The 24,999-nt window shown below is 37.5% G+C and overlaps 1 protein-coding gene across 2 annotated transcripts in view; it reads right to left on the reverse strand.

The window, feature by feature from the left end:
* CNTLN (centlein) overlaps nucleotides 1-24,999 on the reverse strand; it is a 185,564-nt gene that overhangs the window by 95,685 nt on the left and 64,880 nt on the right. For both annotated transcript variants that reach the window (XM_075210868.1, XM_075210870.1), the window contains exons 10-13: nucleotides 18,495-18,668; nucleotides 10,646-10,771; nucleotides 6,656-6,777; nucleotides 4,109-4,234 (exon numbers count right to left, since the gene is read on the reverse strand). In XM_075210868.1, coding sequence (XP_075066969.1) covers nucleotides 4,109-4,234; nucleotides 6,656-6,777; nucleotides 10,646-10,771; nucleotides 18,495-18,668 — 548 coding nt within the window. The remainder of the gene's footprint in view (nucleotides 1-4,108; nucleotides 4,235-6,655; nucleotides 6,778-10,645; nucleotides 10,772-18,494; nucleotides 18,669-24,999) is intronic.

The raw sequence follows: 24,999 nt of genomic DNA on the forward strand, positions 1-24,999 counted from the left end.
AAATGGAGACACTAGGCATGGGTAGTTTTATCAAAACTCTGTGTGATATAATTCATGGGCATACTGTTCCTTATGTTCTCCCTGATGATGTGTATTTTGTTTGTGGAAGGAAAGCTTATTCCTGGGTGACTCCGAGTTCCAAGGGCTTGTGTTTCTTAGCTAAACTGGTTCCTGAAATCATGACTATTACTCATGAAGAAATGGTTGGTATTCACAAGACTACATCACCACCATACATACACACACACACAGTATGAACACCGTGGCAAGAGAAATATGATTCCTGGTGAGGAACCCATAGCTACAAAATTGATTAGTGAAACTGCTGGTTTCCAAGTTATGGTTACTCTAGACCTCACCAGGACCGCTCAGGGAACATTAAACTTTAAATATATCCAAGACCTAGCTAAATTAATAGATAATATCACCGAGATGTATGATGACACTTTCAGGTATACTGGAAGGGAGCTACAAGCGTACAAGAAGGAGTTGGTGCAACATAGACTGGTACTAAATTATCTCACCTCTATTACTGGTGGGTACTGTGTGACACTGGCCACCCAGTTCGGTGTCAAATGTTGCACGTACATTACTAATAATACGGATGACCCTAAAGAGGTTATAGACCGGAAGATGGATGAAATTTTGCAGCTGAAATGGGAATTTCGAAAGAGCCATAATTCTTCGTTATATGAGGTCGGGGAAAAGGTGGCGGGTTGGTTCTCGTGGTTGAACCCTGTGAAATGGTTCTCCGGTCTGGGGGAGTGGGTACAGGAAATGGTTGCTAGTGTAGGTAAGCTCCTTCTCCTTATACTGGGTGTCATCTTAACAATTGGTTTAGTTGTCAAATGTGTTCCTATTGTGTTGAAGTGTGGAAAATGGTCTCATAGGAGTAACACTGAGAAAGAGACTGAAAGGGTGGTACCAGATACCGAGATCATGGTCTGTGAAGAAGTATTGTATAATCCTGAACTTGAAACGGTGATTGGGTGATAGTTTATTACACTATCAAAGGGTGGAGCTGTCGAAGTCAGCAAATTGGATAAAGTCATTTCAATTAAAGTCGAGCAAACTTGGTTGTCTTTGTCTGAAAAGATGCGTACGGTACGCTACGACGTACAAGGGCACGCTACGGCGCGAAAGGGCGTACGCATCCTCTACACGTGGCAGCAACAGTAATTGGTCTTTTACCATACATTCGCACAAACACGCATACTTATAAAATAGTACACATTAATGGTAGTTGCAACACATAGTCAGTTATGTCGAAATATAGTAGTATTTATATGTTATATTAGAGTTACATGCATATTAGTGAAATACACGGAACAGGTTGAAGGAATCATATCATGAGTGGTATCATAATAAACCTCTTTACATATCCTACTGTTTGGTTCACTCTGGGAGGGAATCGCAGAGTGCATACACAAGTTATGAATGATAGGGAATTATAAACTACTTAAGACTAAGGAATCTTGGCGGGAAGAGCCGAGCATACCCCCTGGAGAGGTGACCCCCTCTTTTGGATTCCTTAGGATGAACTAGCCAATGATTGACAACCCCTTGGACCTTCCTGAGACCTGGACCAATAGATGCAAGCTATACCATCTTCATTGTGTTACTGTATTTTTGTGTGTATATAAGCAGCAGCTTCACATCTAGTGTTCAGACATCTTGTCCCCAGACTTCAGGATTGAATGACTGTACACTGGATCCAGAGCGCCTGCGATAAAGTAACGGCTGTATTTATTATCACTTCGCTTGAGCATATTATTCTACTATTTGCAAATAAATCTTTGTGCGTTGGAAACACAAATCGAGGTTCGACAATCGTTATTGGTTAGCGACAATACGCACATAACACTGTCCTTTCCTGATTTTCCTCTTACCTCACCAACCACTCCTTCTCAGTCTCTTCACATGACTCCGCGTCCCCCCCCTCTTTCCTTACCTGTTGGCGTTCCTCAAGGTTCCTTTCTTGGCCCCCTGCTTTTCTCCCTCTACACCTCCTCCCTAGGTGTCCTTATTCGCTCCTTTGGCCTCCAGTATCACCTCTATGCTGATGATACCCAAATCTATCTTTCATCCCCTGACCTCTCCCCTTCCCTTCTGTCTTGTGTCTTCTACTGTCTCTCGACCATCTCATCTTGGATATCCCACCGCCTCTTTAAACTCAATATTTCTAAGACTGAGCTTACCGTCTTCTCCCCTTCCAGGACTCTCCCACCCTCTCTATTTCTGTTAATAACACTACCCGCGTTTCTGTTGCTCAAGTCAGATGCCTTGGGGTCATCCTTGATACCTCCCTCTCCTTAAAGCCTCACATTCTGTCCCTCTCAAAATACTGCTACTTCCACCTTCGGAATATATCCAAGATACGCCCCTTTCCCACAACGGAAGCTACAAAAACCCTTGTTCACTCACTTGTAATCTCTCGCCTTGACTACTGTAACCTCCTTCTCTGTGGCCTACCTGACTCTCACCTTGACCCTCTTAAGTCTATCCTCAATGCTGCTGTCCGCTCATTTCTTTCTCCCGCCGTTATTATCTCTATCTCCCTCCAACAGTCACTACATTGGCTCCCCATGGCCTATAGAATTAAACTTAAACTCCTCATCCTCACCTTTAAAGCTCTTAATCAATCCTTCCCTCCCTATATCTCCATTCTCATCTCTACCTACATACCTAGCCGCCCCTTCCGCTCTGCCTGTGACCGCCGCCTAACTGCTTTACTGATCAACTCTTCCCATTCCCGTCTCCAGGACTTTGCCCGGGCTGCTCCTCAGCTGTGGAACGATCTTCCACATTCCATCATGTTAGCATCTACTCTCAAAGGCTTCAAGCGTGCCCTTAAGACTCATTTATTTATTCAAGTCTATCAGTCCTCCTCCTAACTTCCTTGTCCCGGCTCTATCCCCCAGTTAGTACCACCCTATTTGTGCCTCCAACTTTCCTTTAGGATGTAAGCTCTCAGGAGCAGGGCCCTCTTTCCTTGTGTGCTCCTTCTACTGTTCCATCACCTTCTGTACCTCTTGGCCTGCTTCCTTAGCCCTGTTTTCTAAATCTTTGGCCTACTTTTCGCTAATTTCTACCTTCACTTTCGCTCATTGTTCAGTAATAATTTGATTTGCATTACCATGTTACCTGTGTCTGTGTATATATTTTTGTTAATTTTTTGTTCTTTCTGTATCATGTTGTGTCATGGCTCTCTGTTCTCTGTATGTCATGTACGGCGCTGCCGTCCCTTTGTGGTGCCTTATAAATTAATAATGATAATAATAATAATAATAATAATAACAATAATAATTGTCCAACTGCATTTTCCACTATGACAATAATGATCCTTTTAGTTGAGAGGATGATCATAAGGGATTGCAAACATTTCAACCCAACACACTATAATATTGCAGAGTGTGTAGGCAACTCAATACTGCCTGTATACCCAATATTAATGCATACTGCTTTACACAGGTTCATATTATATTGCAAATCATTAACAGGACAAAACCTTGTAATTCATCTTAACTTTCAACAGAGCTTTCGTAGCGTTTTCTCAGACCTACTGGTAACATTGAGTACTATGCAATAATGAGCAGTTCATAGAACTCCCCTATATTGGACAAAGCCTTACCTCTCATGAGCACTGCCAGTAACGGTGAAATTGATGTGAAGCTAATTCTTGTCAGAAAGTGTGTCAACAGGTTCATTCTTCTATGTTAAAGCACATTTACCAGGATATAAGGACATGCACTGAATGCCCAATATTACCACTAGGCAACAAATGCAGTATTGGCAACTCATGGAAGTGGTCTGATCGGACAAGTTTATCTTAATTAATAAACAACTAGCTTTGGATGGATCTGCCAGCAGTCTGAAAATGGAGCCAAACTGCCAGATAATGCCCAGTTTGGCCAGAAACATCTATGGCCAATCAGACCGTGTTCCAATTACTTGGGTTGTGCGTGGCCAGCATTAGGGGTTTGGTGTGCCCCTGAAGATGGACACATGACTTCTTAACCTTTCCTTCCTAGTAAAGTGATTGGCTGATCCTGTAAAGTCAACTGGCACATCTGTCCAAAACTGGTTGATCAAAACGTTCTGCACCTACTTCTCAACCAACATCTTCTTATTTTCCCTCTTAAAGTGGGCAAGCTCATTCCACACCCCATCAGAGTCTTCATGTCTAAGTTCAGAGGAATCGGGACGATGGAGGCGCTTTTTATGGACTTTCATTCTGTGAAAGATTAGAAAGAGATCAGAGGTACTAATACACTAGCATATAATTATTAAAATGTAATACATTCATTCAAATGACATTGTCATGTAATGCTAGTAAAAGTGTACTTATGCAAGTATTACATAAACTTCGATCTCAAACTTACAATCAGAAATCAAAATATTTTAAATCAAGGAAAGCAAAAATAAGACGTGTCTTTTCCTCAAGCATGATATATCTTTGTCTGCTAGTTCATACAGACACTACAGAGAGGCCTAAGATCAAAGCTCTTACATTCTATGAAGCTATGAGACTTTTACATATACATTTGTGAATTTATTACATGATCTCTAATTGTTCTGGATCACAAAACCCATTTTGGAATGAATGAACAGTTTTCACAGATAAATGAATCTCACTTTATTACAGAAACAATGGGAGAAATGTTATGGATGAGCTACTAAGTGAACTATATCCATTCTATAAACCCTAATAAACGTTCTCTTTACATTTCACATTGCATGTTAAACTACACAGTACTATGGTGCAAAAACAAAACCCTGTCAAATCAACACACACACCAATAAATTACACAAACTACAGCAAAAGTAATATGTCCTAATTTGCTTATATGTATTAAAATCAACATACTATCCAAACTATCATTATGAAAATCTCCATCCCCTCCACTACCTGGCTAACAACTAAGGATGAGGCCATCAAGCTGCAACATCAATGGGAGGAGTAAATAAAGTAAAATTGCAAGCAAGTCTCACAAATTTTTGGTTGCTACTCCACTCGAGTTCAGTCACTATCTAAAAAAAAAATGTATATAGTACAGTAATCCTGATTCAAGTCCGGACGTACGCTCGTTTGCATAGCATATCTTACGTAAATGTGAGAATCCAAACTTATGCAATTACATGGAATTCATATCTGCACACACCTGACACTTACGATCCGTCTTGAGAAGCGAAACGGGAGAAGGAAGGGGCAGACTAACATAAGCCATGTACAGTAAGGATGTGTACACGCAGATGCAGCTAATGCAAATCCTGTGTTTAGCATAAGTACGCATGCATTTTGTGCACCTGCTAGAGGGCAGGGGGATATATTGGAATATAGTGGTGACCAATACAGCATTACCAGTCCAATTCTGATTGTATGATTGTGACACTGTTTATTCACTGTTTAGGAGGTTTGTGAAGCATTCTTTATTTAATTAGTTATTCTTAAAAAACAACTCAAATATTGTGGTTTATTATTATATTGTTATCAGTTGTTATTTTAATTTATGATTACATAACAGTTATGTGCGCTCTGATGTAAATTCATTACAAATATGCATGTAGCAAATATGAACCAATTGCTACAAAAATTTTTTTCGTCTGTATGTGTGTCTATGCTTATGAAAAGTACCCATTGGTTATACAGAACGTATTTACTACCACTATTCATACCATAACAGAAATGTTTGGATTTGAATATGGACATAACATAAGTTTTCCGACTTCAACCAGGCCCTAAATGTCTACATCTGCTCCAGGGTACTGTAACGGTGTCACACACACATTGGGAACGAATATACTCAGGAGAACTAGTCTATTAGATGTTGGGGTAAATTTCTGGGGTTGCATGAAAACAAGGAGGAATAGTGAAAAAGTATGGTTTCATTTGTTCATATATTTTTCTATGAGTTTATAACACCCCTGAAAAATTGCAGATAAAATGTGATCCATGTGTCCCCTGCAACTCAGCAATGTTAGATAATTTGAAATCATAAATTAATGTTAGCTAGCCAGCTGGAATATTATCAACTTATTGCAGCTGAATGAATCTCCCTGACCCAACAGGGCCAGTCCCTACAAGAACATCCCCCAGTGTAGTGTAACATAGGCACACCACCAGGATACTAAGGAAACACAGAAGCTCAGCTTCCACATTGAAAAACACACACACTTATATTGATATTTTTTCTCTTTTCGCATGCCCAACAAGCACATCTAATGGTTCCGAGACACAGTGCAGGAATCGGAGATTGTCACTCGCAGCCTGGTTGTGGCACTACCAGCAGACAAGGGACCAGCCAGCCATTGTGAAGTATGCACAGTCAGGCTTCATTGCAGTTTGATAGGATGTACAGTTTACATACAATGAGCAAAGGTTAGTGGTATCATTTTTATAGTAAAATCTATCCAACAGTCCACTGCAGGATTTTATGGAGCTACTTCCACAGGAGAAAGTTATGCCTTCAAATTAAGATAAATTATTGTAAAGTTTAGGTTTCATGCTCTTTTTTTCCTTTAACCAAGCTATAATAAAGTGGACATTTTCTGTCTGTATTCTTAATCCTATTGTCAAATGGTTGAGAGCTTATCACATTGTCATACAGAATATATAAATATTCAATTCTGGTGGTTTAATAACACAGTAACTCACCTGGCGCCTCCCTCTTCATCTTGTTCAATTTGCTCTTTGAGAGTCCTGTAATTAGTTTGCAAGGTTAGCAACCTCTCTTTACGTTTTTCATGTGCTCTTCGGATCTCTATATTTTCCTGAACCTGCAATGAGTGTGACAGAACAGCTATTAATGCATTGAAATAACAGGCTTTTTAAGTGAAACGGAAGCATGTACTGACAGCACAAATCATTTCTACAATGCATGTGAGCCAAAAATGTACGACTGTCTTGTGATTTAGGTAAAACACATGAAGTATCTTTGAAGAATTCAAAATTGGTCAATTTTGGTATAATCCACATGTCAAAAATTTTGCAGGTTCCAACTATTCTTTAGTGAAAAGCTGGTTATGACACAAACAAAGATTAGTGAATTTAATATTTGCTTATAGTCCAGTTACATGTATAGCAACGTCTGCCTATTCTTATTTAAACTATCTAAGTTGATCCAGGAAGGCAAAACAAAACCCCACCAAGACAAAAGGATACTAATAGTAATAATGCTGCCCTGTCCATTTTTAAATGTAATTAATTAGCCATCACCACTTTTCTAGGTATTCGGTTACATAGTCTGACTATCCTTAAAACGAAGAACCCCATTCTGGTGAAAAAGTCAAAGTAGGTGGATCGTAGGAATGCAGAGGATGGGAGATACCAATCCTGTGGTTCCCCAATAATATCTGTAACCCCTTATGTTCTAATTTAATAATCCTGTTTCTAGCCATAAATTAGTTATCTACACATCTACATACCTTTTACCCTATTCCTAGAGTTCTCATTTTATGTACCAACATGTTATTTGAAAAAGAATCAAATGACTTAAAATCTTATGCCCACTTTACCCAGATCCATTTTCCAATGAACCTCCTCATAAAACCTTATGAGAGTGGCTTGGCATGACCAGTTTATTATGATTCCATGCTGACAATGTGTAATGAAAGTATTATCTGTGATATTATCTGAGTGGCATCACTTTGAATTCCTTTAAATATTTTACCCAAAACAGATGTCAGACACACTGGTCGATAATTTCGTGGCTCAGATATTGCTTTCTATTTAATAACTGGTACTACATCTGAATTACAACAGTCATGTGGTACTGACTGTGATATTAAGTAGTCCATATATATAAGCAATAGTGGTCTACTTCCATACATAATTATTTTAGAATAAATTAATCTATGCTATCTAGTGACTTGTCTATCTTAAGCCTGTTTAGATGTATTGCCAGTTTCCCTGAGCTTAACAAGTGATATCTAGTGGTGCACCTGCATTCATACTGCACAAGACATCTCCAAGCACTTTTTCCTCCATTATAAACACTATTGAAAATAACGTATTAAAGAGGTCAGATTTCTCTCTCTCTCACATTACAAACTACCTTTTAGTGGCCCAATGCTATCAATTTTAGGTGCTTTTTTTATATATTGTTTATGCCTTTAAAACACTTTAGGATTAGATTTACTTAAACAATCTGTTTTTTAAGTTTGAATCTATTTTTGCTATTCATATTCCTTTTTACAGACTTTGTTACATTCCCTTACTTAATAATGCCTCCATAGTCCCTAATAGTTTTAACTCTTTAAAAGCTTTTTTTCCTCATGTAGCACTTCTAATACTTTGTAATTTAATGACATCAGTATGTTTTATTCCTAGAGATTGGGATGATATAACACATACCTGCTTAACATATTTGTAAATGGATGATTACATCTAGGTTCTCTGAAATACATGGTTTAAGTATTATTACTGTTGCAGGTATGTATTATGTCAAACCGATCACTAGAAGTAAAAAAAAAACTGATTTGGTTAAATAACAAAAATAGTGAAAGTAATAATAATGGTTCGCACTCCTACAAAATGTTGTATATTGGCTAAACTTCAGAAATTTTTAGTAGTTTGACTGTGAAAAATGAATCACTAAACCTGACATCCCTTATGGATCACTTTCATTTTTATGAGTTGAGCTACAACGGCGATTTTTAACCTCCTTGTAGTGCAAACGCCACGTTGGATTACGCAGTTCCACACTTTATATTGTCACATAAAGAAAATCTCCCCCATATAGTGTAATGGCTGTAGAAATAGATTTTCCTTTCAGAAAGGTCTGTTGACCTTTGTATTTGTTGAGGCATGCTGGAATGCCAAGAGCAATTGGTTGGGCAATTAATCCCTTCCAATTAATTGTGTAATATTGAAGAGAATTGTGCAATGTTTTCTACACTATTTATCTCATGAGATTAATCTTAGAGATTAAAACTCCCCCATGTATCGGGGCCTCAAAAATACTTGATTTAAGCACTGTAATCCTACACAAAAAAGACAGCGTAGAACATTCAAACCTGTTAAAATCAGGTGACAAGTGATACTTTACATTATTTAATTTATATTTAAAATATTCATACACACCCGAGAATGTGTCTTATCTGACTGTGTAAGGAAAAGATGGTAGAGTTAAAACACATCGAGAAGCACACACCAGGGGGTTGCAAAGATGTGACATGGTGCACATATTAGCATAGAAGTTGTTAATAACTGGGGGTGGCAGAAGTACTGAGAATGGCAAACAGGTGTTAAAGTAAAACACATGAAAGCTGACAAGAAGTCAACCCATACATCTGTCATTCAAAGTAAAATTTGGTAAATGTAATGTAGTAAAATTGAGTTGTTGAATTTCTTTACAAGTTATTCTGCCATGGTGGTACAGTATTTAGTGCACAGGCGGATGACAGACCAAACCATCTGTGGTGTGTACAGGACAAGGTGTTGTTTCACCACAGATCTAATTTTCCATGTCCTGCATTGACAAATCAGTTTTACAGAAGAGACAGGGGCTGACGGCAGGTCATCAGCAACTTAATTATGGGCGCACGGACTTTGCCCACCACTGATACACAGTTTAAAGATAAATCAAGTGTTAGAAACAAGATAATGGGTTTACTTGCACATGCATCCAGGGAAACTTTGGCAGGAAAAGATAATTAAGTACGGAAGGTTGGAAAAAAATAAATAATTACAATTATCTGGAAAAATACACAACTACACAAGTATCATGATGTTTACAGTTCATATACACAGAGCTTAGAAATAAATAAAAAATATAGGATGGAGACCTATACACTAGGGTTTTCTTAACCCACACAGAAAACACTTTTTTTGGCATATAAATGCATATTTTGTGTTTTAATTAAGTAGTTATTGCAGCGCATTTATGTACATAAGTGGGGTGAATTAGATTAATTTTGCAACAAACCAAGCACTAAATCAGACAGTTAGCAAAATTCAGCAAATAACTTTGCATCTGACAATATATCACTTTAAAGTCAATAAAGTGTTACTCTGAATGAATACACACTTGTTGGTAGCATTGCATAGGTGTTTATGGTATGTTGTGTAGTCATGAGGTGTACTGAAATCCCAAAAAAACACACACGAAAAAAACAACTTTCATTGGAAATGAATCAAGCCTTCTGCACAAGGGCCATCCAACTAATAGCCTACAGGATGTCTTTTAAAAATGCAATTTTATAAGCATGCAAATATGAAAGATAAATAATAGAGTAGCACCTGACTTACAGATTTACAAATTAAACCTGCCTTGGATGCTTCTCCCACTGATGTTTTTCTGACATTTGTTGTTTTATATTTTTCAGGCCTGGCAAACTCTCCACTTATTAAGAGTCACTTCTTCAAATACAAGAATCACTTCAAAATAAAACAACTTACCTCTGACCGCATACCAAACTGAGGAGCCAGCTAAATTATGTTGTATCAAGTATGTCATGTAGAAAAAACATAGTAAAATACAGTTATTTTGCATTAAATTACAACATATACCCTTAAAGCCTGAGATTTAAGTGTTTTCATTCTCATGAAATGCCTCCAGCTTAATTAGAGAACGATTTTTGCTATCCTTAGAACTGCAGTTTTTACATTGGTAGGCCATGGTTTATATGGCTTTACAGCATTCACCTTAATCTGCAATGTCTTTTCTAAATGTTCAGCCCTCTTTTCTGCTATCTTAAGCTTCTTTAACTCTTCTGACTCTCTGGAAAAGCCCTTTGGGGACAGAGACCTTGAACGTTTCACAGGTTGCACCTGGAGAATAAAACAAGGACATGGTTGAAGGAGTTGAACATTGGATTATGAAAGACATGCAAAATTAAAGAACAAGTAATTGAGAATACTAATAATGAATTATAAAAAAATCCTGCCTGGAATACTGGAGAAATAACAAGCAGAATTACCACAGTGCTACCGCTAAAGGTTTCTCTGTGACTCGTTAATGAGAATATTCATTTACATTTACATTGTTTCTTTCAGAATAATGATGTCCCATTAGGGAAGACTAAAGGGTTATAGACTCAGGAATGTAAGAAACCTCATTACAAAGGAGGGGATAGAGGATGGTCTAATTGCTCTATAAGGGTCCAAGGTTACACTTGATAGGACAACCGGAAACAAGAGGGAAAGGATTTTTTTTTCCTTTGAAATAGTTTAACATACTGTGAAGAAGAAGGAACAATATGCTTCAGGAATATAAATACAAAAGACAGTGCATCTTATACTGTAATGACCATATGGTCATTAACTATAATGTTGCTAACTAGAGACAAGAATATGTGTTTCCATTATATAAAGCTTTGTATAACAATCTGGTAAGAGATATATAAAAAGTAAAGGCTATTAAACTAGAATGGATTCTTATACATGACTTTTCTTTCCTTACACACTGTCCTTATACAAAAGTGATTAAATAACACACATGTAAATGACTCAGCTGATGTTTGGTGGTACCATAAAAAGTAAATTGGAAGTATTATGATATAATAAGCTGTCTATTCAAATGGAAATGCAGATAACGAATTTATATAGGAGGACAGTGGTTAATCTGGTCATATGAAATGGCTCAAAATAAATGCCCAGCATAAGTAATATAATGCTTCAACTTTTTGCTATTTACCTTAATACATGTGACATTTAAATTCCAGTCCTGCAAAGTTCTTGGTAATAAAAGGCTATTCTAGCAACAATGTGGTGACTAAATTGACTCATTTTACAATCAACAGCAATATTACACTACAACTGAAAATGAAAAATGTCTTCATAACATTTTATAAAGTAACCTTATAAAGAACAAAAAATAGGAGTTTGTCAAGTTTACAAGTAGAAACAGACAGCTCCAGGTGCAGATGAACAATACTCATGGAATCTTGTCAGGCTAACCAAGAGCAAATTACAATAGTCAAAATAGAGTGTGATAAGGGAATGGACCATGAAACAGAATAAAGAGTTATGTGGCAATTTGTCTGAAAAAGGCACACAACACACTTCTTAATTAGTGTACAGCAGAGAAAGCACTATAATGAACAAAGAAGACGCACGAATAAAAAAAACACCCAAAAAGTTAGTCTTCGATAAGATTTTCAGTTCTACATGCATATTAATATAAATTCTAGCTAACACTAAGGGGGGAATTCAATTGGCTGCAATGTTCTGAGGAACATCGCGGTTGCGCATTTTTATCGTTTATACGGTAAAAATATCCACTCATATTTGAGCGCACCTCTATGGGGCGCCAGAAAAAATTAGGGATATTTATGTCAAACAAAATCCGTGCCATGTGTCTCGCGCCCATTCTGGAGACAATGTGAGCGGCTTTTTAGAATTGAATCTCCCTGTTACACTGATATAAGACTAGGTACGCAAAAAATAAATCAGTATCAAGGAGAGACAGACAAAAAGGGTGATGAGTGGGAAAAAGGGAGGGAGATGGTCTGGGATTACATTGGTAAAAATATTTCTAAACAATAGCCTAAAAGCATACTGAAGAAGGCACAGGTGAGGTGTAGGTATTGCAGCAGTTGCAAATTTTCCTACACATCTCCTATCTACCCAAAAAAATGCTACTCGCTTCTTGCAATTGCCATCTTAACAAGTTATGTTCTTGTCAAGGAGTGCCTGATGACTGTGTCATTCATGCAATACATGAGGGTTTATTTATTGTTTTTACTCAATACATTTTTATTGAAGAATTTGCCAATTCAATAACAAATATTACGGGGGTACAAAAAAAGGTGAGAAAAAAAAAAGGTGAATAGCTGGGGAGGGCTTGGTCTGAAATATAATATAGTATTGCATTGCATCTAAACCTTCTTGAGAAGACAAACATTAGCGCAAAGTCTAGGTAAAATACAGTACTGTAATACTCATTATTTTGCTGTAAAGGAGCACAGATTGGCAAATTAGACAGGCCATTGAATCCACTTAATCAAAGGTGAGGATGCAGAAGTTAATTATTTGTACTCAATGGTTTCCAGATTTGAGGTATTGCAGCTCTAGTATCAATTAGGATATGCCCTGTTACATATCTATTATGCCTCTGGAGCTGAGGAGGATAATGGTGGCGCAGAGCGATTTCAGGGAAAGAGTGAAGCTTTGTTGTAGCAATAAAAGCTAAAATGGAAAGGTGAGAGTAGGGAAGTGTCAATTTGAAGGTAGATTGAGTGATTTTATTCCACGTGACTAGGGAGTCGCGAATACTCCGCAAAGTAGACTTGTTTGCAGGTCTGTGTTTCTTGTCTATCCAGAGAAGATTAACTAGAGGAATCAGATTAGAATTGTGTTTTTTAATATCAACCCATGGCTTTTGAGGGGCGGGTATTAACCAATCCTTAAGTTGGTCCAAAAGCTAAAACTGCCGATAGGTTTCTTGATTGAGTGTAGCCAGGTTTCCTTTTAGTTTAGATATAAACAGCCGTTCCCTGGTGAGTCTTGGGCGTTTAAAATTTGAGTATTTTTCAAGTCTGCACACAATACATGGAGTCATCCTGTCAGCATCCTTATAACACAGATAAATGATGCTAGCTGCTCTTGATGTTAGAACTTTATAACCAGCCTCTTGGACATTAATGCTTATAGAATGTTTAGTTTTTTTCTGACAATCTTTCCAATAATTCTTATCATGTCTTGCTCCCATTGATACTTCTGTGGAAGCTTATCCCTTGGTATGATCATAGTATGTATCAAGGAAGGACTTTTGAAGCAGACCTTCTCATATGATGGTTGTATCATTGTAGCCATAGGTAGTGACCGGATTGAGAATAGATACAAATCTCCATAGGTGGCATTTTAAATTTAGTTATAAAATATGGCATACAGTGAATTCAAAAGCGGCAAAGTCTTTCACTGTGGCTAGACTCTCACATATCATCAGTGAAATGAAGAGGGATTAAAGCCATTTATAACAGCAGAGTTATGCAAAAAGGTTACAGTAGGAGTATGCAGTAAAGTGTTTACTTCATAGCTAGAAATGAAACAAGAGAAAATAATATTTAGTGCCCTTGCTGAGTTCTGGGCTTTATATTGTCTTTTTATTTACATACAGATCTTTATTGACCCAGATGAAGGATAGCGGAAATCTTGGATATTTGAGCACAGATTCCATCCCATAGAGCATATGATTACAGGACAAATTCCACAGCTACAATCCTCAGATTTGGTATTTAATAAAGTAAAAATATAGACTATGTGATATGTAGTCTATTGGTATGTATGAATGATGTGTTAAATGTTAAACTATAACATAATATACAATGCACTGTGAAACAATATTATGCAAATGTTAATCATAACAGGCAAGTTTACAATGAGCAATATGTTAAACACATAATAAAAAAAGTAAATGCAATACATAATACATTTAAAATGTTTCATTAATAATGGTCATTGGTTATAATGTACATAAAAAAAGAACACAAGAAGCTTCTGTCTACACGAGTGAGTTGCCTTGGAACAGTAGTGTCACAAACAGATTGGGATTTACAAATGCAAATTGCTCTCATTACGCTAAACTCATTATAAAAAAAGCATGCAGATGAACTGCACAAAACCTGTCCTGCCAATGGTATTTCAAGCCAAAAGATGGTCACCTCTGGACTACAATTCTGAGATAGGCATCAATTAGGTGTCTGACTAGAAATATTTGGCCTCTGTTCAGTGTAGCAACTGGGTGCACTATCAACAATGGATTTTAACAGGCAGCTTGTTTATTGAAAAAAAAAAAGCATAAACCCCTGACAAAAAACTTGCAAATAAATAAGAATGTAATTTTGTTAAAATCTAAGACATACTTCTATAAATTTCCATTAAATAGTATACCAATCACATAATTTACATTCTTTTATAATGACATCACTAATGACACCTAAGGAAAAATTAATGGCAGTCTGAATACCTTTGTTTCACTAATTAAAACCTGCCCTAAAGCTTCATAGTAAAGTATATTTATTTTTTTACATTTCAAATATAATGTCATTGATATTCTGTATGGACATTTACTTGTCTGCATGTTCAATGAAGTAATAGGAGTGCCATGTGACTACCATGGCAACCAAAGTCACATGATGTAGTGAATAGTGAGACTTTGAAACAGCCCTTTTATCAGCAAGCACTTTCATAGCATAAAACCCTACGCCCTCGTTCCACTGCTACATTGAGATGACCGATGAGCTTGGTGACTGAGTGGCTCAGACTCAGAGATCAGGCTACACTCTCTCCAGGAACAAGCACAATCCATATGCTTCCTGCAGAGAGACTTTTTTTTTTCTCTTTACTGTGGCAAACTCTAGCACAGATCGATTTGCAAAGGAAATACTCAGTTATAGGAGGACCACCTGGAAAATGATCCATTAGTTTCACCTTGAAGTGCAAAAGTTGTTGTTTGTTTTTTAAACAACATGGTATTGCAGCTTTAAGTTAAAAGCATCAAGATGAATATATCTTGAGGGACATTATATAAAAATGAAGTCTGATAGAATTAGCGCAATATGGGACTGATGCAGACCTGGACGCAAAATAGGTGTAATTTACGTTTCGAAGAGGAATACATCACATACAGACACTTATATCCCACTTGTCTCCATATTTGTTATCTGTTTGTTTTATATGTAACAAACGCATTTATTATTAGGCATCAATAAAACTCAAGCAAAAATCTCTAACACAGCAAACACAACTCCCTTTCTTGTGCAAAACACATACAAAAATGTTTTCCCCCCTACACATGCACATAAAATTATATTGTATGCCCGAGCGACAAAGAAAGCAACAATCAGCTTCATGTTCTTATTTTGCTAGATACACACATATATGCAATGTTAAGGATAAGCAACAACAACTGCCTTTTTATTTTCTATACATATATGGGCATTTACATTGCCATGCAGCTGGTGCTATATATAGCATGGGATATAGAGCGCTGGTAAACTTCTTCTCTGGTTTTGTTTCAAATATTGCCTTCTGTTGTTTTAGCAGCTGTCTATCAAGCCTATTTACTGCTCTCATTTGTGTGTGGCTCACAAAACAGCCATTGCTAGATGTAAGCAGGGGGCTTGCTGCCGGCGGCTGCACACTATGTACAGGTCCGTTCTGCAGTGACAGTGTGCTGCCCGGCTGCTCTGAATGTGTTTTAAACACAATCAGAGCAGCCAGGCAGCACATTGTCACTGCCGAGCGGACCTGCACATATTGTGCAGCCGCCGGCAGCCTTGAAGTCAAAAAGGGGGCGGGGCCTAAATCACCCCCCCTAAATCGCCCGGGGTAGGATACTTTTCTAGATCCGCCCCTGGATGTAAGCCCCTATACCCGGGAAGTGAGTGCCGCTGATTTTAAACTGCATTTTAATGGTGTTTAAAGTATATAGGTCAGTGTAGGATCTGCATACAATGAGGTATCCTTGACGCTGGGATGCAGGCTTAAATGTTTTGATCAAAGTATGAACTAATAACTAATTTTTTTCATTTTGCTAGATATACACAGATATGCAGTGTTAAGGATAAGCGCCGACAACAACTGTCTTTTTGTTTTGTATATAGCTGGTACCATATATAATATGGGATAAATAGAGTATTAAAGATATTTTATCGTTTACCAATAATCATTGCCTATGCGATTTGTGTGGTTTCAACTGACAAAGTCATTTATTAGCAAAAGCAAAAGAAAAGCAATTAAATAAATAAGTACAGCCGATACATACGCTGTGACCTGCTGTGCACTGCTGGATCCAGCTCACAGTCATTCAATCCTGAAGTCTGTGGTCAAAGAGACTGTAAGCTGATCCAGAAAGCACTATATATACATTTGGTGTTATAGTAAATACAATACAGATGACTTAGCATGTTTTCATAGGTTCAGGCTCCAGTATAGTGTAGTTCATAGGTCAGTTTAAACGACACCCTCCAAGGGTGGGGGTCAGCTCTCCAATCAGATGCATACCAATCTTCCCGCCGAGAGCTAGTTCAAACTGGTCTATTTACATTATACACACAGTACCATTCTGATCACTAATTCCCTATATTCCATAACTAGCATACACCAAGTGCAATCTCATAGCGGATCACTAAAGATAAATAGGGGATTAGAATGACACCAAACATGATATGTTTCCTGTAACCTGAACCTTAGATCTCCATAAAGTGCTTCTTACCATTATCATATTTAACCATAAATTCAATAACATTTGTTCATAAACGACTGTGGGTTGGAACTATTATAAAAATAAACTATGTACAGGTGAATGTGTAAGTGTAAGAGTATGCCTGCATTATTTATCATACGATTGCGTCATGACACGTGGGGTACTGATCGCAATCGCACAGTAAACCATTATTAATCAATATAGTTTATTTCATAAAATTATTTGACTTTGATAAGAGCACTGGCGTATTTCTTCTCTGATTTTGTCAGCAATACAACTGCAAGCATCTCCCGAACACTCGCAAATATGGCTCTCAGGTGTATATACATCTTTTTCCCGGTCAGCATCCATTCGCAATTGCGCGTACATGCCCTTACTGTACCTGGTCTATGTCTCTTGTTCCGCATTGCCAGATGCAGGGTGGTGCAAATAGCAGAATCACGCATGGGCACATATCTGAGCGATTTCCCGTAAGCTATGCAAACTGGATTAGCACCTATATATCTAAAAAGGTTATCCTTCAAGCGGGCACTTAAAACTCACCTGTTCCTTAAGGCCTACCTACCATCCACCTAACCTTTCACCTCTTCTGTTTCTCACTGGCTCCTTTTTCTCTCCCCCTTGCTTCACTGGCTCCCTCTTGTGCCTGATTTTGTCTACCCTCCCTTAGGATGTAAGCTCGTATGAGCAGGGCCCCTCTCCCCTCCTGTCTCCAGACCTGTTCTTCCGCTCTGTCTTTACAGTATTTGCCTGCCTGGAGTTTCTGAAGTTCTGGTACTTTGTGTTTACTGTTCTGTATTGTTTTACCCTGTATAGCCTACTGTTTGTACCATGTACGGCGCTGTGGATACCTTGTGGCGCCTAACAAATAAACGATAATAATAATAATAATAATGCGGCTTCAATTATTTAATAATTAGCAACAAGAATGCACATAGGACAAAAACCGTCACAGCCGCTATTTTCTTGTAATAAAACAGCTGCGAGAGAATGAAGCATTATACTGGTTCCCTACTGGTCCCTACAATCAGAGGTATATAGGTCTGTTAAATTGTAAAGTCAAGAAAAGTAGAGAAACATGTACAGGGTTATAAGACTGTTCACACATGCAGGCAGAAATTAGTAGCTACAGAACTGGTTCCTTTAAAATGTTATAATCAAATGTATCAAAACATAACAAGCCTTTGGCAAATGGTTTATCATTTTTCCAAGCAGTTGCAAAAATTATAACCAAGATAGACTTATTAAAAAAAAGTTAGTTCCTGAAATCCTAGTGGGAAAAGCATTTTGATTCGAATAACCTCAAATTGACACAAATGCACCAGACAATAAAAGGCTTCTTACCTCATACGTTCTCCCAGCCCTCAGGATGCTGTTCTCAAGTGCATCACTTCTACAATTATTTACTTGAGTTAACTTGAGATTTGCGGCTTTAAGTTTGTCCTGTAGAAATTGTATTTCCGATTTCTGTGAAGCTATTATGAGTTCCAGTTCTACGAGGGATGGATGTTCCAAGTCCTACAGTAATTAAAATCCAAATTAAAGAGGAAATTATATTACACAATTAATAGATCATACAAATTTCTGGAAAGGGTCATTATTCCCAATATACTTCAGAACCTGCGGGTAACAATGTTTTCTGCAGTCACTTTCTCGTTTTAAATACATTGAACTACATTTGAAGAGGTTTTGCCTGTTATTTATAAGAATTTTGTGCCAAGTTTCAAGGACAAAATCATATATTTCAAACACTGCTCAGCATTTTAAAATAGAGCAGTTCGCAGAGCAATGAAGTACAAATTGTTATTTTCAGAATATGACTATATTGTCTAAATGGAAAGGAATTGTAAGCCACAATGGTATATTACAGGGTATATCATCTTTGGCATAGATACTCTTATTTTTTTCATCATACATCAATGTTAAAATTGGCATAAACATAATTATAAAAACATTGGGGAAAAATGACATCTTGTTGGAAACTTGTCATTTGCATTGAAAGTATAGTTCACATAGTATGCCTACTGCATCAGCAATTCAATTCTTGATACATGAAGCAGGTTAGGACACATTAGCCACTATTGTGTACTGACATGCTAGCTAGGAATCACAGATCTAAAGACTATGGGCTGCTATGGAACATGGTCCATGGTGGCTAAGTCATAATAAAAACCAAAACAGTAATGCTTGCCTGACTTTATCAAGCAATAACATTTAAATATAGGCCTGCATTATTTATTAAAAAATACTATACTAAAACATTTTAAAAATAAGTGATTTTGAAGTCTCTATAATGTAGTAAGCACCACTGTCTACAGACCAATTTTAAATGCTTCCGTCATTAAAGTTTGCAAACTTTTAAAGCACATATTAAAATTAGAATATCAAGGGGCATATTCAATTGTTGTCAAAAACGCCCAAAATCTCGCGGTGCGCGCACTATTACCGTATTTTACTATTACTATTACGGTAATAGTGCGTGTAAATACCGTTATTACGGTAGTTTTCTCGCTGGATTTCAGCTAGCAGCTCCCTCAGCCGAAAGCTGAAATCCAGCTTATTATTACCGTAATAACGGTAATAGTTTTAACACCGCAGGAATTCAAAAGAATTGAATATGCCCCAAGTATGAGAAAAATAGAAACTAAAATTATGAACAACCCATAAGCAGTACAAAAAAAAGTTCTGATGTTATCCAATATGTTAATTATAATGAGCTAGTGACAATATAAATTTAGGATACGAGTGAACAGTGAAAGTACAATTCAGACCGGATTTCTTTATTAAATAAGTTTAACGTACTGGTTTACTGGTTAACACTGTGATTCAATCATCTCCATAAAACAAGTACAAACAGAAGACATACCTTCATGAGCAATTTCCATTTAGATCCCTTAACACAGAAAGCTTATAGGTGAAGAAAAATAATACAACACAAATAATCACTACAAAGAGAAACCAAGACTCAAATCTATTAATAAAAATCCTGATCTGAATGCATCCAACAATCATATGTTTGACAATGGTATGGTGCTCAGACTCTAGTCAATCTTCATCTCCTTCCCGTTGACCTGTCCACTCAAGTGATGATGTTAGTGAGGACAAGACTGCATGTGACAAGGGCTGTGCCATGAGGCAAGTAAGAAGCTACAGACTGAGAGTTCGACAGTAGAAGGAGCAAGGTCCCCTTAACAGCACAGAGTAGTGTCAAACTGATACAGGACATCTACACCTTTATGTGAAACAAACATCCTACATAAAACTTAATTAAAGGTTTATATTTACACTATTATATAATTGTGTGTGTATATTTTTGCAACTGATTCATCAGGACAAGTCTGGCTGGGAAAATAAACATGGATATCAAAGTATGTCAGATAAAAGGGAGATGCCAAAAAAAATATCAAGATGCACATAAAAGATTACCACACCTGTCCTCATTGACCACTACCTTTCTTTTCTGCTTCTGACAATTTGCACCATGCATATATATTTCCCATAATAGTAGAATAGTTTTCTGCTCCATCCCAGACACCACATCAACAAAAGCTGCTTATATACTTTGATACCATATAAAATATATTAGCAAAGACTTTGAAAAAGAGAGAGAAATAGAGAGAGAATGCCAACTGAAATATCTCCCCTACAAGAAATGTAGAAAGAAAAAAACATATGCCTATAAATAAGCTCCCTGGCAGCACTTTAAGTGAAGTAATGTATATGTCACTTACATAAGATGGCCACAACCTTTCACCTTAGAAAGTTAATTCCAAGTCTGCAAGCCTGTCACTTTTAGAGCCAATTAAAGGGTTATATAAACGTTAAGCAATAAGGTTACATGGGGAAGGGTCAGTAAAATGTCAGGATTCACTGAACTCCTTATACCATGCAGCTTTTTTGTGGTTTTTTTTTTTTTTTTTAAGTGAACAATAATCCTAAACTCAGAGTCCTGGTGTCACCTGTAAAGACATAAGAGCTGTCCACGAACACTAGGGAGATTTCCAGAGTATTATCTCTATACAGTAAAATCTCAATCATACTCAAACAAATTCACTAAAGTGTGGTTCTCAATCTGCTAACTATGCATTCCATAATAGCCTGTAATTATTAAAAACTGACAAGGAAGCTACGCCACCTGTGTTTATGTGAAGCCAGGTAATGAAAAAACAACAACACTGTCATCACCTCTCAATTCCTGATTGCATTATCAAAACTGTAGCAGAGTTTGGCATCTGGGTGTGACCTTGTTAACTGCTAGGGTAATTAAGTTTATTCAGTGGGGAAAAAGGATGATAAATTATTAGCAAGACGATTTTGTTCACATTTTATTAAATTGGCCTGTCAAAGGGTCGGCCAAATTACCAAGGGCCTCGTTTATTGGAGACCAGCCATATTGCCACATCTGTTACAATTATTTATAATTTCAGCAGTTGAAAACCAACCGAGTTAGGCATCCGCCATGTAAAGTAATTTACAAATTATCTGATGAGGGAGTGTTTTAGCTTTTCCCTCATTTCTAGCCAGCAGAAAGCCGCGCTGTAATTACAGAACACGATTAGGTTCTTTAGGGAACTTAACTTGCACTCATAGCCATAGTAAGATGCAGCAAGAACATATGGAGAAGCTTGTGCTTCAACTCCCTAAAGCTCGTGACCCGCCTGCCGCTGAGCCCTTCAGTTGAATTTGAATGAGAGTGCCATGGCTAATGTTCTACACATGCACCATTTATGCCACAAAACAAATCGGATCACTGTTAATTATGAAACAGCTATAATCAGGCCTTCACATCTGTGTAATGTGAGGCGCAGTAGGCTGTATTCCAGTAATATATGACTACCTTTGGGTCACAAATTGTGAGCCATATTGCCTCGGCTGTAGTTTACTGAAATCAAAGAAACTCCTCTGATACAAGTCCAAAACAAGGATATTTTTATCCAGCTGTTTCTCCCTTTTTTTATATTCTTAATTTCCGCTTTCAGAACAAGAGCTTTTCTTTATCAGCTATTGACCAGGGTAGTTAAAGCATATGGCACCAGTTCATTAATGAACACGAACACCAAGTGCTCTAATTTAATGAATCCGCTTGAGCCATAAAAATCAGATTATGTTTATGCATGTCATCCCTTTTTTTTCTCCCCCTCTGTGGTTGTGTGAAATGAGAGTACTGAACTTGAATTTTGTTGTCTGTGCTTCTGGAAAAAGCCATAACATCATCTAACAACTAATGTATTAGCCCTTTTTGTGCTATCTGCTTGCAGGATACACAAGCAGCGACCATTTCTTTTTCATTACACTTACTATGGCATTAATTGAGGCGGGGGCTACCATTTATCTTTTAGAGAACACAACCTGGCAACCACATTCTCAAAAAGACTTTATTCAATGAAAAATCTTCCTTATAGAAAATCAGCTAAATATGTTGCACCCAGATGGCAAAGCAGCTACAGTTTAATTAATCCACCTTAAGTCACTGAGTGTTCAGTATGGGTAATAACATTTTGAATAATTGCATGCAAAAAAGGTTTTGAATTTCATTAGCAACACAAAGCAGAACCAATAGAAGGCAGGTAGGGGAAACTTCCTGCTAATTACTCAGTTGTGTGGCTGCTCATACATAAGTTACAATGCTGCCAAATAAAAAGCATATCTTAATAATTTGTCAAAATACAGTATAAGCAGCACACCAACCAAACTACATGGTGTATATTTTTTTTTAAAAAAAAAAAACCTGATAAACAATATAAAAATATGCTTTCACATCCAATGCCCACAGCGGCAAAAATACCAACAGCTATGTGTGTTTATATTGCAACCTTTCAAACTGTACTGCCGCTGGTTTATGAGTTGTGTCACTATTTGTTGTTTATTGAACTTAACAAAAATTAATAGAAGTAAAGTGGAATTTTATTTTTGTTTCACTTGCAAAAGTATTCACCCCCATAAACCGTCAACAGATTTTTCTGCATTACAAATGACACTTACACAGATAGTACCAGGGGGAGGTTTTTCTGACAAACCTGTAGGTTCTTAAAGTACATTTTTAAACTCAGAATTCATTATTTTATTTCTACAGATTTTTTTTAAAACTGAAAAATGCTGCTTGCATAAGTATTCAACTCCTGTGCTGTGGAAGCTCCAGATTTACACAGATGAAATATATTGCCCTAACAACTGGTTTTTAATTGGCCTATACCTGTAAATGATTAAAAAGGTCAGCTTTTATGGATAAAAGACCCCCTAAAAATCAAATATCACTGATCATAATGTGAATCAAAAGGAAAGCTGTGGAAATGAAGACCAAAGAGCATTCTAATAAATCGAAAAATAAACTTATAGTCATGTATGAATTAGGAAATGCCTACAAAATATTATCCAAGCGCTTGGATATCCCAATGAGCACTGTAGGATCAATTAAGAGAAATTGGAAGCTGCATTATATCACCCAAGCACCGCCTAGACAAGCCTATCCTTCAAAAGTCAGCATCAGAGCAAGGAGATTTGTGAGGGAAGCCACAGAGAGAAGCGAAGTGAGAGTTTTACACCCCATTCATACTGCACCAAAATCCCGGATTTTTCCCGGGGCGAGCTCAAACGACCCGGGTCTTGGTGCAGTATGAATGGTACAAGTCAAAAATCCCGGGTCTAAAAACCCGGGTCTTCAACCCGGGATTTATCGAGGGGTAATTCCCGGGTCGGACCCGGGTTGCCTGCACTATGAATGGTGCAACACGGGTTTTTCAACCCGGGTTGCACAGAAAACAAGATGATTGGCTGTCTGCCTGTCTCTGGAGGATTTAAAGCAGGAGAATACAAAGAATGTATATGAAAAGAAGGGCAGTTTACAGAAATTTTATTACTGGCTATTACATACATAAATATACCATTGGGTATACATGATTGGAGATATATAGAGAAGCATACCATCACTATTGTACTTTTTTATATATAAATCATGCTAATAGATAGAGTATATTTCCCTTTAAAGGTTACTTGTCCTGATTAAAGTGCAGTGCTGTGTATTTATTTGGGTGTCTGATGTAGCTGATATCCCACATTACAGAGGTACAAAGTCTGGGAAATACTAGTTGTGTGAAAGGAAGCAAAGTTTAGGTTTTTCTGCCAGGATTTAAACACTGGAGCAGCATCCAGTCTTCATTTTTCAGCCAATGAAAACTGCTCTGGTGATGACTCCCACAAATTGCCAGGGCACAGACTTGTGCAGTATGAATGGGGTCAACCCGGGAAATTCCCGGGACCGAGGTGCAGTATGAATGGTGTTTCTGAGCTGGGACGCTCCGAGCCTCGGCAAAAACCCGGCTTGAAAAACCCGGGATATTGCCGGGGCGGCAGTATTAGTGAGGTATCTGCATGAACTGGAGGACAATGGACATTAGTGAGCCGACGCACGATCTGCAATTAAACTGGCCTATGTCTACATACGTCTCTTATTACTGTAACACTGATGATGAAAACTGTGTTTATGTTACTTCAGAAGCTCTTGAAGACAAGGCAAGGATTAGGAATTCCACAGATTAGAAGAGTATCACTAGGCAAGTGGTGAAGAACCTCTGCTAATGTGATGAATCTCTGTGGATTCTCTCTCATAGTGGTGCCTTGTCTGATTTGTCAACACAATCTTGCTGTGGTTTGACGGCTGTTAGCTTCTCATGTACAAGGCATTCCATCAGTGGCATAAATAAAGACATCTCTGTCCTGCAATGTCACAGAGTCACATCCTATGATTGCTGTCCGTTTTGGAACACTGACCTCAGAAAAACTGAGATCTGTGATGAATCCATTAAAAGTCCAGTCAAAATATTCTTGAGTCACAAATAGCAATAGACAAGAC

The sequence above is a fragment of the Mixophyes fleayi genome, chromosome 1, assembly GCF_038048845.1.
Source record: "Mixophyes fleayi isolate aMixFle1 chromosome 1, aMixFle1.hap1, whole genome shotgun sequence".
Lineage (NCBI taxonomy): Eukaryota > Metazoa > Chordata > Amphibia > Anura > Limnodynastidae > Mixophyes > Mixophyes fleayi.